Genomic DNA, 15,612 nt, shown 5'->3' with positions numbered 1-15,612 from the left:
AACTAAACCACCTGGAAAACAGTTTCAGGAGAAATAATTTAACAATTATTGGATAACTTGAAAGTCATGACCAAAAAGGGAGGCTAGATGTTATATTTTTATTAGCACACTTTTTGAAGTGCATATTTCTTAAATCAATGTTTGAACTATTTTCCAGGTCAGTTGTTTATGTGTGTGTGTCTTATATTTCATTCTATTTTTCAGTATTTTGATTTTTTTCTATTTCTTGTCTCATGGAACTGCTAATTTTTATTTGTTTTATTCTAAATTTTCAGGGAGCTCATTTCTTGGGTAAAATTTATTGCTTTCTCTTTGAAGCTACTCATTCACCTCCTAATTCTTTCCTTAAGGATCTTTATTTCATTTCTTTTCACTTGCTTCATTTCTTCATTTTATTTATCCTAGTTACACATAAAACATTTTAACATGTTTTCTAAAACTTTGAATTCCAAATCCTCTCCCTTCTACTTTCCTCCAATCCCCAAAACAGTAAGCAATCTGAAATAGATTTTACATGTTCAATCATGCAAACATATTTCCTTATTAGTCATGTTGTGGAAGAAGGCATAAAAAATCATAAAAAATAAAGTGAAAAATAATATGCTTCATTTTGCATGCAGAGTACATTGATTCTTTCTTTGGAAGTAGATAGCATTTCTCAAATCCTTTATAAGTGTAAGGATCAGTGTTTTGCTGGGAATAGCTAAGTCATTTAATTGATTATTGTACAATATTTCTGTTACTATGTATAATGATGTTTCTGATCACTTCACTTTGTATCAATTCGTGTAAGTATTTCCAGGTTTTTTTTCTGAAATCATCCTACTCATCACATCTTATAGCCCAGTAGTATTCCATTATGATCACATAAGACAACTTGTTCAGCCATTCTCCAATCGACTTGCTTCATTTCTTCCAAGGATTCTTACTGTCTTTGTGGAAAATATTTTTCCTTTTCCCTTTGAGTTTTTGCTTGTAGCTGTTTTAGAATTAAATATACAAAAAAGTTGACATAGTTTTGATGTGTTAAAAATTTTTCTTTTTTTATCCAGCTTTAGTTCCTGAAATAGGGCTTTGAACTAGTACCAGGATCTGCCTCCTGCTTCACTTTTGTATGGAATTATTTACGCTAATTAGTCTCTCTCTGTGTCCCCTGGGTTCTGATGATGACCTTTGCACACTGGGGTTAGCCTTGCTTATATTAAGATTCAGAGGAATAGCTCATCAGAGATCTCTTGACATCACAAGACAGAACATTAGAAAAATCAGAATCTCTGGACCTATGCTATCTAAGCACTGGGGCACAAGTTACTACCAGCCTCTGCTCCCTGGGGCTTCCAAAGTCTCATCCCTGGGACTTTCTAACCTCCCTGGGGGTTTCATCAGAGTAATACTTCATTCTTATTGCTATTGGTCACAGAAACAGGAAGATTATAAACTTCTTCCTTCTGTTCTCTGGTCACATTATTGCTTCTTTTCCTATTCCTGTGAACTTCTGGATGACTTTTTGTGCACTTTCAAGGTGGAAATTATCACTTACTGTAGTTTCTTAATGGATTTTTTGGTTATTATTCAGCCTGGGAAAAATTTTTATAGTATGTATAAAGGAGGTAGGTACCCTACCTCCTATTCAGGCAGCAATTTTGTATGGAAAGTGTTTATTAATTAGGTCCTTTCCTTTTAAAAATTTAGCAATGATTCTTCCCTATTCTGGTTCAACATTTAATTGAAATTCCTTCTTCCTCTCCTTCCCTCCAATTTATTTTTCTTATTTCTTTTCTTTTCTGGCACCTTTTTCTAAGAGAGGATTCTTTATTTTGCTCTTTTCATTAATTTTCTGCTATTTTTCTCTGTTCTGTGTTATTATTCTTTTCATGATGGTTTTTAAATTTATTCATTCTTTAATCTTTTTTTGTGTGTTTTTTTTTATGGAATTAAAAATCTCTTAAAGGTGGAGTTTGAGTATTCTGTCTTAACTAAATTCTCTTATCACTTTTGTAGGTTATGAACCCACACCTCTTTCTTACTGTTGTTCTTCACTTTTAGAAGTATCAATTCATTGAGGATAGAGTCATTGCCCCATGGTAGAAATTTCCCCGTGTTCCTACTCATTTGTTCCTATTCTCTCCCTTGCCCCACCACTTCCATGATCATTCTCTTTCCACTTTATTATGAAAATCCTTTTTTTAATCATGTTTTCCTTCCCTTCTTGGTATTGGTTTTACCCCTTGGAGTTCTGATTTCCCTTCTCCTAAGGCACTATGTTGTCTGTGGAGGCACAACATTCTTTCAGAGGAAGTGATCTCCCTGTACACTATATTTATGCATAATAGAGTATCTTTTACCTCATGGAAATTTTTTTAAATTTTTATTTAGAATATTTTCCATGGTTACATCATTCATGATTCCTCTCCCCTTCCCACTTTCTCCTCCCCCTTCCCAAAACTGACAAGCAGTTCCACTGGGTTATACATGTATCATTGTTCAAAACCTATTTTCATGGAAATGTTTTTCAGTGGGATGTCTTCTCTCCTTGGGTTGAAACATTCTACTTTCATTTCCCCTCTTTCATCTCTCTTTTTGACACCTCTCTCATCTCCTTAGCATTCTCCTTGCTGTGAGACTTAAGGAATTATTTTTCTATTGTTGTTCTCCCAAATGTTTGATGACAGCATATCACTCATTTTATTCTATCATCTACCTTCCTTCTCTCTTTTATTCCTTCTCTGATTTTTCATTTTAACTCAACAAAATCTATAAAGAGGACTATAGGGCTTAGTCCGTGGTCATGGGAGAAGGGAAGGTTGATAAACTTGAAGACACAGTGTGTGAGGGCACACTATTGTGGACATTGAAGCTTCCAAGATAGAGGACAAGGGTTGGAGTGGAAAGAAAAAGTGAAGTCCAGAAGTTTTTGAGAGAGGCAGGGAAATGATCTACAGAACGAATGAGAGACTACAATTCTCATAACAATTCCTAGAGCTTAGTAACAAGCATCAGGATGTAAGGACACAGGTAAATGGAGTGAACCTCAAAAGAAGAAAGGTTGCTAAGTGAAGAGAGCTAAAAGAGGGGTATAGGTATGGCTACTGGAAGTGAGAATTATGCTGACTCCCCATATCCTCTCCAACCCTAGTTCGTTGTGGGGCACAAGAGATTTGATAGTAGGGCATGAGAGCATCCAGCACTGAGCATCCATAGTTCTCTTAGCTTCATCTCTAAGTTTTTCTGGCTTTTTTTCAAGGTCCAACTTAAAACCAGTCTTCTTCAGGAGACTCTTTCTGGTCCTCATAGCTGCTAGTGCCTTCCCCTGTAAAACTACCTTCATCTGCTTGAAATGTATCCTCTATTTACCTGGTTATTTACATGATGACTCCTTATCAGAAAGGATGGTCTTTCTTTGTCTTTCTTTGTATTCATGATGTTTAGTTAGGTGCCTGGTACATAGTGTCAATTTATCTATCAATTAGTAATTATTTATAGAGGGACCACTATATGCCAGGTACTATGTGCTAGGGATTCAAGTGCAAAGACTGAAGCAATCTGTTTACATTAGAATGGAAGAGATGAGTACATATACAAATGTATGAAGTATAAATATAAAGTGACAGCAAGTGGTGCAGTGGATAGAGCATGGGACTTGCAGTCAGGAAGATCTGAGTTCAAATCTTGCTTCAGATATTTATTAGCTGTGTGACTCTGGGCAAGTCACTTAATCTGGATCACCTCAGTTTCCCCATATGTAAAATAAACTGGAAAAGAAAATGGCAAACCACTGGAGTAACTTTGCCAAGGAAACCCCAAATGGGACAATGAAGAGTCAGACAGGATTGAAGTGACTGAGCAACATAAAATGAATAAATAACAAATACATACAAAATAGCTCAGTATAAGGTTTTTGAGAAGCAGAACACGTACAATTGGAGAGATTAGGAAAGGTTTCATGCAAAAGATGGTATCTGACCCCAATCTTAAAGAAATAAAGGGACTCTGAAGCAAAGGTTATTCCAGGTTTGGAAGATGACTAGTGCAAGTAAAGTAAGTGCTTAATAAATGTTTGTTGATTGATTGAATAGGATAATGCTAAGGGATGAAATGTCTCCTAAAGAATGAGGAATCTAGTGCTTCATGGTGATGAAGAGATGAGTCTAGGTGTTGTCAAAAATTACACTAGCAGTACACAAGCTCTTAAATGTCATATCAAGCTAGAAAAGACTCAAGGATAATAGATTATGAATATAGGGGTTGAGATCTATGTCAGTGAAGTTATTCCTTTCATCTATGAAATCATGGAACATTTGAATTATTTGGAAAACAGAGGACAAGATATTGTTTTTTATGTGGCTGGTTGTATGAATTAAGTATTTAACATAACAGCATCAGCTGTATTAGCTCCTAAGTTATATTTTAATATTTTAAACCTATTTTATTTGTTTATTTGTTTATTGATTGATTTTAAATCCCTTACCTTCCATCTTAGAGTCAATACTATGTATTGGTTCTAAGGCAGAAGAGCAGTAAGGGCTACACAGTGGAAGTGTTAAGTGACTTGCTCAGGGTCACACAGCTGGGAAGTGTCTGAGGCCGGATTTGAATCTAGGACTTCCCATCTCTAGGTCTGGCTCTCAATCTAATGAGTCACCTAGCTGCCCTCTTTAAACCTATTTTAAAGAAAAAAAAATGAAAAGTACTGGCAGGGGGCAACTAGGTGGCTCAGTGGATAGAGCACCAGACCTGGATATCAGAGGTCCTCGATTCAAATCTGGTCTCAGACACTTCCTAGCTTTTTAAACCTGGCAAGGTACTTAACCTCAATTGCCTAGTTCTTACCACTCTTCTGCCTTAGAACCAATACTTAAGAGGAAAAAAATGTTTTTTTAAAGTATTGGTAGCATTATTTTATGCATTTCAATGGGAATCAGGAAATTTAAAATCTAATCTACTACTAACAAGGCGTGTAACCTTGAGCAAATTTTATAACATTTTGGAGTCTCAATTTCTTTATCTTAAAAATGATGAGGTAGATTAGATTAATTCTAATCTTTTTTTCTTAGAAAAGTATTTAATTTGAGACCTAATTTGATTGAATCATATATTTATCCCTGGAAGTGCCTCCTAGAAGCATTTTAGTTCTTCTTCATCACAAAGATGAGAAGAAAGCTGTGGCCCAAACAAATTAAGTGTTTTGTGTGTGTGTGTGTGTTACAAAATTGTGTAACAAAGTTACACAATTAGTTAGGACCCAGTGATCTTTCCAAATGTTAGTCAATTTTCTCAAATTCATAAAATTATGCCAGGTATAGAATTTGGATTTTAAATTCTAATTTTTGATTTGTCGTCCCATGACTGACCTATCAGGAATTCTTCTCAGATATGGAATACCTAAGTTCATGATTTGTAAAGTGGGAATTGAGACATTCTAAATCCAACAAGATAAAACTGCCATACAAAACAGGCAAAAAAATCAGCCTATTAATATGCCAGATAATATAGTAAATGCATTTACATTCCTTGCTTCTATTTCTTAGCTTCTCATTTTTCAATCCTCCCCTCAATTGAAATTGCTCTTGAAAGTTATCAGTGATTTCTTAAATTTTTTTTTCAGTCAGTCTATCATTCACTTCTTCTGAGCATTTGATACTGCTGATGACCCTCTTCTCTTGGATATTTTCTCTTATTTATCCTTATATATCTCTGCCGGTTTGTTCCTCATCAGCCTACTTTGCTGAATGAATCATCATTCATATCTTGGCTCCTAACTTCATATAATGCAAAGTTCTGCCCCTCTTTTCTTTCTCTCTATTCTTTCTCTTGGTGATCTCATCAGTCTACATGAGCTCAATGATCACTGTGTTGATGATTCTCAGACCCCACATCTACACACACATACACATCTCAGACACATGCACATGCATATGTGTACAAGCACATTCCTAGTCTCTCTTGAATTCTACTCCAACATCAACAACTTCCTATTTGATATTTTGAACTGGATTACCAATTAGAAAGCAAATATTTATTAAGAACTTATAATATACCAGGCACTGTACTAAACACAAGAGATATAGAGGAAAAAAATTATAAGACATCTCAAACTCATTCTGTCCAAAACAACTCATTATCCTTTCCATAAAACCCATCCTTCTTCTGAATTTCCTTATTAGTCTTTTTTTTTAAACCCTTACCTTCCATCTTACAGTCAACACTGTATATTGACTCCAAGATAGAAGAGTGGTAAGGGTAGGCAATGGGGGTCAAGTGACTTGCCCAGGGTAACACAGCTGGGAAGTATCTGAGGCCAGATTTGAACCTAGGACCTCCCATCTCTAGACCTGGTTCTCAATCCACTGAGCTACCCAGCTGCCCCCTCCTTATTAGTCTTTATGGTACCAATACCCTTCCATTTAACCAATTTTATAACTTCAGTCATTTGACTGTCTACTCTTGCCTCAATTATCCAGTCATTTACTAAATCTTTTCATTTCTATTTCTATAACATCTCTCCCTTCTGTACCCTTCTCTCCATTCACACAGTCTGAGTCTGGGATATAACCTACTAAGAGTTTTCCTTGCTTTATTTCTTCCAAATTCTGTCTATAATCGACATAACTGTCAAAATGCATTTCCTAAAATGCATATTACTTCCTTATTCAATGAACAACAGTGGCTCCCTATTATCTCTGGGGGAAATATAAACTCTTTCATTTGTGTTTAAAGCCCTTCACAACCTTGCTACATACCATTTCCACTGTTACTACATATTAATCCCCTTCATGCATACTCTGTCTGCTCAAATTGGTCTTCTTACCATTCCTAACACTATACATAGCACTCCATATCCTTCATCCCTAATTTGTATTAGCTCTCCCAGAATATCCTTCTTCCTTATCTTCGTGTCTTAGAATCCCTAGTTTCCTTCAAAGCTCAGCTCACACACCACCATCCCCTTAGATATAAAACCATCTTTGCCCCCTATATAACCTTTTATCTAGTTTGTATCTACCTTTATATATACATACAGCCTCTTCTAGCTATATAAAAGCTTATCATGGGTAAAGACTATTATGCTTTTGACTTTGTATCCCCAGAATTTAGCACAGTGTCTGACACATAGTAGGTGCTTAATTATTTGTTTATTGATTAATTTTCTATCTATTTCTGTAATGCAATGTATTGCAATATAATCTGCTAGGCAAAAGTTGGCACAAAATGTCATAGTTTCTTACAGGAATAGAACATTATGGTCACAAAGGTTGGCTTAACATTCTTGGTTGTTGAAAAGAATTCCTTTAATGTGAAATGACATTATGAAGCTCATTGGCCTACCTTCATGACCAAGGAAGAAAGTACACTCTAGGGTTAGCTGATTCCTTAGAAGAGGGGAAAAAAGAATCTGAGCAAATGAAGATAGATTTGTTCCTATTTCTAAAGTTCTTCTTCAAGGCATAAAAAGAGCCTAGTAAAAAATATTTTTCCACTATATCCTCTATTGCGTGGACATTTGAATTTGTATAACTTTGGAGCACCAGAGAAAATTAGAATCCAAAAGTTCTAAAAAAAAGATTAATGAATGTTCAGTCCAAATCAAAAGAATTATTTCAGTAAAGCCAAATGATTTTTTTGATGGAGGAGAACTCTGAACTACTTAAAATTTTCCTCAATAAATATGAGACTAGCCCTTCAGTGAATGGAAGAAAAATAGAAAATGGGCTTAATATTCTGGGTGCCTTTGATAATGTATTCAGAGTTTTTATATTGTCTTCTTTCCAAAATCCATAAATTACTAATTAACATAAACTATTTAGTTATTTAAATACCATCTTCAAAGTTAAATAGCAGGCTCCAATCTCTGCATTTACAGGTAGGAACCTGAAATAGGTGTGTAGTAAATGTCTCTTCATTAACATCATTAAAAGGAACATTGCACTAAAATCTAAGAGTCCTGGCTTCCTCTCTGATACTTCACACAACACAAACGTCTCTAATGCCATTCTGACTTTTGCTGCTTATTTTGTTCATAGCTCTGCTAGTTGAGTTATTATAGTATGTTATAGGACCTCAAGATTTGTTTCTCTAGAATGCTGACTCTAAAGATTATGTGGAGTATGTGGAGAGTTGGTTATATGTGGAGAGAACAGGGAAAAGGAGCCTTCAGGATGAAGAGTGTCACTAAGTGCAAGGGTTCACTGTTTTTGATAGTCCCATTAGTAGTGATCACTCAGTCCTAAAAAATGAAAAAAAATGACCTTAATTATGGCCTCACATCCAGCCTAGGTTATAAAATGAACCTGGATTACGTCAAAGAGCCTGGGGAAAGTCATGGGAACTGTGTCATGGGGGAAATGTCAAAGCTGTTCCATTTAAGGAATAAACAGAATTGGGGGAGGCAGACCTTAAGCAAGCATGAGAAGCGGGATGTTTTTGCAGTGATCCTTGGTGACACTGTAATGTAAATATTTTCTCAGGTCTGATTTTTTTTTCCAACTGTTTTCTTCTCATTTTCTTTCTTTGTTTTACAGTGGATGGAACTGAGGTTCAACACTCTTGCAAAATGCCCACACTGCAAAAAAATGTAAGTTCTCTATCAGGAAGACAATTGGAAGTAAAGTGCTTCAGACCAATTGGAAGAGCTCAGAATTGCCATTTTAGGGATGTACTGATTACAGACAGATGGGAGAATATCTCTAATACTTTTTCAAACCTAGAAAAACTTGCAGGAACATACCCTTAAATTTAATTAATCTATTCTGATGTGAATTTTAAGTGATTTGGTTTGATTATCCTTCTCTGAGGCTGTAGTCAATTTCAATGAAAAAAAAGAATTTAAGTAACTGACAGTATCATAGTTGGAAATTTTTAAAAGGCCTTGGAGATTAATCATGATTTGAAAGAAGTCAGGATTTATCTTGATGTTTTACTAGGATTTGGGAAAAGAGTAAAGCTGTTTTTATGAGTTATTCTGTGGAATATTGCTAGTTTCTGTCCTTTTTCATGGTTACATTGTCATCTTGTGATACAGACTTTATATAGGTCATGTGTTCTTATTAGAAAAACTTGTACGTTGATTTTTCCTATGGAATGGATATCAGACAAGAAAGTAAACAACTAGCATTTATTAAGTGCCTACTGTGTGCTAAGAGTGGGGAATACAAAGGCAAAAATGAAACAATTTTGCTTCTCAAGGAGTTTACATTCTACCAGAGCAGACAACTTCTAAACACATAAGTATATACAAAGAAATGCAAAATAAATTTGAGGAATAGGGCAGGGGGCACTAGTAGCTGAAGGGATCCAAAAACACTTTTTTATTAGAGATATCACTTGAGCAGAGATTTCAAGGAAACAAGAAAATCTAAGAGATAGAGGTGAGGTGGGAATGCATTTGTTGGAAGATCTCCTACTTATAGCTTTAGCAAAAGGCATTCCTTTCTAATTGTGGACAGCTCTAAATCACTGGAAACATTTCCTTATATTTACATATGTGGTGATTATACAATTTCAACCCATTGCTAATTGGTTCTACCCTTTGTAACCACGTAAAATAAACCTAATCTCCCTTCTATGTGGCATTCCTTCAAATAGTGTAAACTGCTAGTATGTCCGTATCCCTCACAAATTCTTCCCTTTTCCAGGCTTCAATGAACAATGTAATCATGATTTCTTTAAGTAACAACAACCATCACCACTACCACCAGAGTATAAATATTATTTAATTTGATCCTCACAATGACCATGGGAGATAGGTGCTATTGTTATACAATTTTATAGATGAGGGAACTCAGAAAAACAGAGGTCAATTTACTTGCCCAAGGTCACACAACTAGTAAATTTCTGAAACTAGATTTGAATTCAGGTCTTCCTGATTTCAGGTCCAGAACTGTGTCTTCTACACCAGTGGTGGCAAACTCAAATAAAAATGGGTGACACTAATCTATACTAAGGAACAGGCTTCATGTTAACTTAATTTATTTTTTAATTAATTAATTAATTAATCCCTTACCTTCCATCTTGGAGTCAATACTGTATATTGGCTCCCAGGCAGAAGAGTGGTAAGGGTGGGCAATGGGGGGTCAAGTGACTTGCCCAGGATTACACAGTTGGGAAGTGTCTGAGGCCAGATTTGAGCCTAGGACCTCCCATCTCTAGGTCTGGCTCTCAATCCACTGAGCTACCCAGCTGCCCCCCATGTTGGCTTAATTTAAAAAAATAATGTTACTTGTGTTTTATTGCATTTTTATTTGTTTCATTAAATATTTCTGAGTTACATTTTAATCTTTTTTGAGGTACACTTGGGAGTCCTTCCAGCCATGTGTTTGACACCTCTGCATTGTACCAACTAGCTGCCTCCATTCTTCGATATCTACTCTCTCCTTAATCCTCCCGATTTCTCCTCTATCTTTAATACTGTTTTCTCAAAGGTCAAGAATGGCTTTCTCATTATCAAATCCAGTGATTCTTCTCCAATACTTATGTCTCCTTGACGTCTCTTTGTATCAATGTCTTGATACAGGTGTCTATAATATCCTTCTTTCCAATCTCCCTCTTTTGAAAAACCTAACTTTCCTTAGTTTCTGTGATTTATTACTTTCCTGATTCTCTTTCTCCTTTTACTTGACTACTAATAATGCTCCTCTTCTTTGATAGCTAGTTATGGAAAAAGCACTAGACTTGAAGTCAGAGTATCTGAGTTCCTACCCCAATTTTGTCACTACCTATATGAACTTGAGCTAGTCATTTGACCCCTTTTAGATTCAGTTTCCTTATCCATAAAATGAAGAACTTGGATTAGATACCTTGAAAGTTCCTTTCTAGCTTTGAGGAGATGGTCTTTGATCATCCTCTGTTATACAAAAATGTGGCTATTCCACAAAGTTCAGTCTTCGTACCTCTGTTTTTCTTGTCTCTACTTTTTCTCCCTTAAAGATTATTTACCTTGCCTATCTTTAGAAAACAAGTCAAGTTTACTGAGAGAACAAGATATCATCATACACAACAGACACATTAAATGTGAATTAATTTAAGGTTCGCAGACTGTGTATCTGTTTATCTATTCTATATATGTGAATCAAGAACCTTGTCCCCAATACTTTATTGCCCCCTCTTTTATTCTTTAAAAAAAAAACAAAACTTTTACCTTCCACCTTAGAGTAAATACTATGTATTGGTTCTAAGACAGAAGAGTGGTAAGGGCTAGGCAGTAGGGGTTAAGTGACTTTCCCAGGGTTACATAGCTGGGAAGTATTTGAGTCCAGATTTGAACCTAGGACCTCCTGTCTCTAGGCCTCGCTCTCAATCAACTAAGCTACTCAGCTGCCCCCTGCCCCATTTAATTCTTAATAATTACTGGGTCAGGGAATAAATTATCTTTATTCTAGTTTCCTTCAGAATTGGATATGTAGGTTTGGACATCATTCTTAGTCTGTATAAATGTATCCAATTACCCATAGAAGAAAGTATATATCCGTAGGAAAGAGGACTGAGGAAAAAGCATTTTGAAAAGTGGCAACAAATTACTTATATTTAGGCTAAGGGAAAAACAAAATGAAGGAGCCAGGAAGGGAGGAATCAAAGAAGTGGTAAGAAAAATAGGATAGTTTTTAAAGAGCTAAGAGTTAACTATATTTGGATGGATTTAAGTAAATTGTCTGCTTTCCCAAAGTCTCAATTCCTCATATCTAAAAATAAGATTCTTGACTCAGTGGCCTCTCGTGTTCCATCTAACCCTTAGCCTATAATTGTTTGATTTATCCTAATAAAGAATGTTGTTTTTAGTTATTCCACATCCCAATACTCACCATCAAATTACAAGATGTTAGAGTAAGAAAGGATGTCAGAGCCAACCTGATACCCCCTGTAATTGAGTAGGAATCTCCATTTCAATATCTCCAAGAAATGGTCATACAATCTTATCTTCGAGACTTCCATTTAGGGGAAATTCTATCCTAGAGGCAGCTCATTCCACTTTTGGATGGCTCTCTTCATATTTTCTTTCTCCGCATATATCTGAAATCTACTTCTCTATGGCTTCCAACCATTGTACCTAGTTCTGCTTCTCATGCAATTATCACATAACAGCTGTAACAGTTAAATTTTGGTTTTGCCAATAGATGTTAGAGTAAAAATGTGTTTGACCAAGTATAAGAGTTTAAAAATGAGACTGTGGTCACCGTTTATAAAATAATTTACTCTTAAGTCAAATTAGCTGTTAGTAGCTTTTTAACAATTTAGTGTAATATAAATATAGCAAAAGAAAGAGATGTAGGGAAGAAGTAGAAAGTATTGCCTAGCTAGATACCCTATAATTGCTGTCAGAAGATGTCTAGCTCACCACCTGGCAAGGGCTCCCTGAAGTCCCGATCTCCACATGGAGTCCAGGTAGTCTCTTCAGCCAGAAGTCCCGGTGGTGTCTTCAGCAAGAGTTCCACCAACACAAGCCTCTTCCTTCAGCTCGCCACTCACCCAGCAAGCCTCTCCAGTGCAGCAATCTCCAACCCAGAAAGAACCCATGAGAAAGGTCTCTCTCAAAAACACCAGGAATCCATCCACAAGAAAGCTCTCTTCCAAAAGACCAGAAATAAATCCATCTTCTTTGGGGTCTTGCCTTTTATATCCCTTTTACCACTTCCTATCTCTCCCCTCTTCACGGGAATCAATCACAGCCTCCCAATTTGCCTAGCACTGCCCAAGGCTTGTGCTTGTGGCCTTTCTAGTAAGTGATATGTGAACTCTCTTACCTAGTGACCTACCAAGTGCTAAGAAGGGGAACTTCAAATTCTTGATTGATTAAATTAAAGGTTGCTGATTGAATACATTAAAAATAAACAAAGAGAGTTCAGTTCTCTCTTCACACTGCCCTTTAAATATTTGAATAGTTCTGATGCTCTTCTCTCCCCCATCAATTGATGTATACCAATCTTAACCTAGAGTCAGGTAGATAATGCAATGGATAAATATCATTGGACCTGGAGTCAGGAAGACCTGAGTTCAAATCCAGCATCAGATATTTGCTAGTTATCTGATCTTTGATAAGTCACTTAACCGCTGCTCCAGTTTTCTTACTGTAAAATGGAGCCAATAATACCACCTGCCTTCCAGGGTTGTTTGTGAGGATCAAGTGAAAGCAATACTTGTAAATTACTTTGCAAGCCTTAAAGTATATATGTATATAAAGTATATAAAGTATATGCATATATAAAGTATAAATGCTAGTTATTATTATTATTAATTCTTCATTCTTTCAATCAATTCTTATATCATATGTTCTCTGCTGTTTTGGTCACCCTTTGAATGCAATCCAGCTTGTCATCATATTTCCTAAAGTGCCATATGCATAACTGAGCACAAAACTCCAAATGTGGCCTTCAGAGAACTATTTACTCCTGTAATTCTGATGTTGTTTCTTGTGATGTTAAATAACAAGTGGTTTTTTTTTCCTTATGATCCTTGGAACAGAACTTAATCAGTGTTGATTTGCATATTGCTGTGTGACAGTAATGGATATGACCTAGTGTTAGGTCATTATTGGAAAGACCAAAACTCTTAAGATGAAAAAGGCTTATTTTGACCTCAGTTCTATTACTTTGGTGAAATAAAATGTTTGGGACACATAAGCTTTGTACTTTAATATCTAAAGTGACACATAAACTGAAACACAAATATTAAAATATGTCAATTTAAATAAAAAGCTTGCTATTTAAAAAAAATCTGTAGATATTCATAAAACCTATTCTTTTTTCCCCTACACAATAGCATGCTGGCAAGGTTTTAATTATTTCTTAAAGATAATGCCATTTTTTCACCAATTTAAAAAAATCATTAATAAGCCTCTACTAGCCAATTAATGTTTAAGTTGTCATCACAAGCCAGTATGTTAATTAAAAGAACAGAGAAACTTGGGGTATTGTAATACTTTGCAGAGAAATGCCAGTGGAATGAAATTACTTAAATATTTGGCACCATTTCAAAAAATGAATGTTTATGGCATTCTAATCATATGCTAAACATGTGAGGATAGGCTTGTGTTCTTAATTCATTTGAACAAGATATTGTTTGTATCATATGATTATTCAGTGCTGGTATGACTCTTTCTTTAGTGAATCTTTAAAAATACCAGACAAAAACAATATACAAATGCATTGAATAAAATATATTTTCTTGGTCAGAATCCTCTTTCTTTAAGGTTAAATTGAAAACACAGTAAAATTATTTTTAGTATCTTAGAGGAACAAAATTATCTCCATGCTTTTCAAAATCCCCATGTCTAACACAGTGTTACATACATAATGAGCATTCAGTTCACAAAATCACAAATCTGAGAGAAGTGTTGAAGAAAAAACTGTATAATAGTATATTCTTTACTGTGGCTGGAAATCTACTGGAAATAATTAAATTAATTAATCATTATTCTAATACAAGCATTTCTAGATTAAAGGGAGAAATTCCCAAACTAGCTGAGTACCCCCATGCTCTTGGATATAGTGCCACACAAAATAATTTCACAATATGATAAAAAATATGATTATATAACTAAGAGTAAGACAAAGCTTAACATTTTTATAAATTGAACAGAAAATTAATCACTTAATCTTCTAAGCATGCCCTTGGAGAATTATTTCCCTAAAACCACTGAGTTCCTCTATGACCCTGCCCTTCATGAGCTCTTCCTGGACAGTTGGTCACAGGTCATAAAAAGTAATAAGAGATTCCTTCCTTCTTTTTGATGGTTCAAAAATCCAATACCTTTCAGATTATTGGGGAATAGTCTACTCCCCTTAAGTGGATCAATCAAGGATCACTTGGTCTTGGCCTCTATGGGTCACAGCCCTGATTGCTTCAAAGGAGACATATTTCTAAGATGATTTAGGGAGAAGAGAGAAGGATGTTGTTTCAGAAACTGATAAAAACTGATAAAGATTTCTCTTGCAAATTTATCCAAAGGTTTCAGACCAGGATAATTTAAAATGCTTTCTTTATATTACTAAAAGGAAGAGGGAGAAGAGTTTGTTTCCTTCATTGGAAGGAACCTCAGCAACCATCTTGTCCAAAGAAATTTCCACAATAACATACATAAAAAGTAGTCATTTCACCTCTACTTGAAATTTTTCAAGGAGGCAACTCCTGTCATCTCTTGAAGCAATCCATTCCTCTCTGAGATTGCTCTAATTTTTAGGAAGTTTTACATAACTTTAGACCTAAATTTGCTTCTTCACAACTTCTACCTTTTGCTGTTCTGAACTCTGGGAACACCTGGAGCAAATCTAATCCCTTCTCGATATGCTGTTGTTTGGTCATGTCCAATTCTTTGTGACCTCATCATGGTCCATAGCACTCCAGTACTGTCAATGAGGATTTTCTTGTCAAAGATCCTGGAGTGGTTTGTCATTTCCTTCTCTAGTGGATTAATGCAAAGTGGTTAAGTGACTTTCATGCAGCTAATGGGTGTCTGAAGGCTTATTGGAATTCAGGTCTTTTTGATTCGAGGCCCGGCACTCCATCCACTGAGTCCCACATGGCAACCCTTCAAATACTTTAAAATAGGTATCATGTTCCAATTGAGCCTTCTCTTTTCCAAACTAAACTTACCTTGTTCTTTCAACTGATCATTATGATGTG

The 15,612-nt window shown here is 35.5% G+C and overlaps 1 protein-coding gene across 1 annotated transcript in view; it reads left to right on the top strand.

The window, feature by feature from the left end:
- PIP4P2 (phosphatidylinositol-4,5-bisphosphate 4-phosphatase 2) overlaps positions 1-15,612 on the top strand; it is an 84,347-nt gene that overhangs the window by 52,011 nt on the left and 16,724 nt on the right. The window contains exon 5 of the mRNA XM_044658189.1: positions 8,520-8,572. Coding sequence (XP_044514124.1) covers positions 8,520-8,572 — 53 coding nt within the window. The remainder of the gene's footprint in view (positions 1-8,519; positions 8,573-15,612) is intronic.

This window comes from Gracilinanus agilis, chromosome 1 (assembly GCF_016433145.1).
Source record: "Gracilinanus agilis isolate LMUSP501 chromosome 1, AgileGrace, whole genome shotgun sequence".
Classification (NCBI taxonomy): Eukaryota; Metazoa; Chordata; class Mammalia; order Didelphimorphia; family Didelphidae; genus Gracilinanus; species Gracilinanus agilis.
The sequence above is the reverse complement of the archived record's forward strand: the minus strand, read 5'-3'. Positions and strand labels throughout refer to the sequence as shown.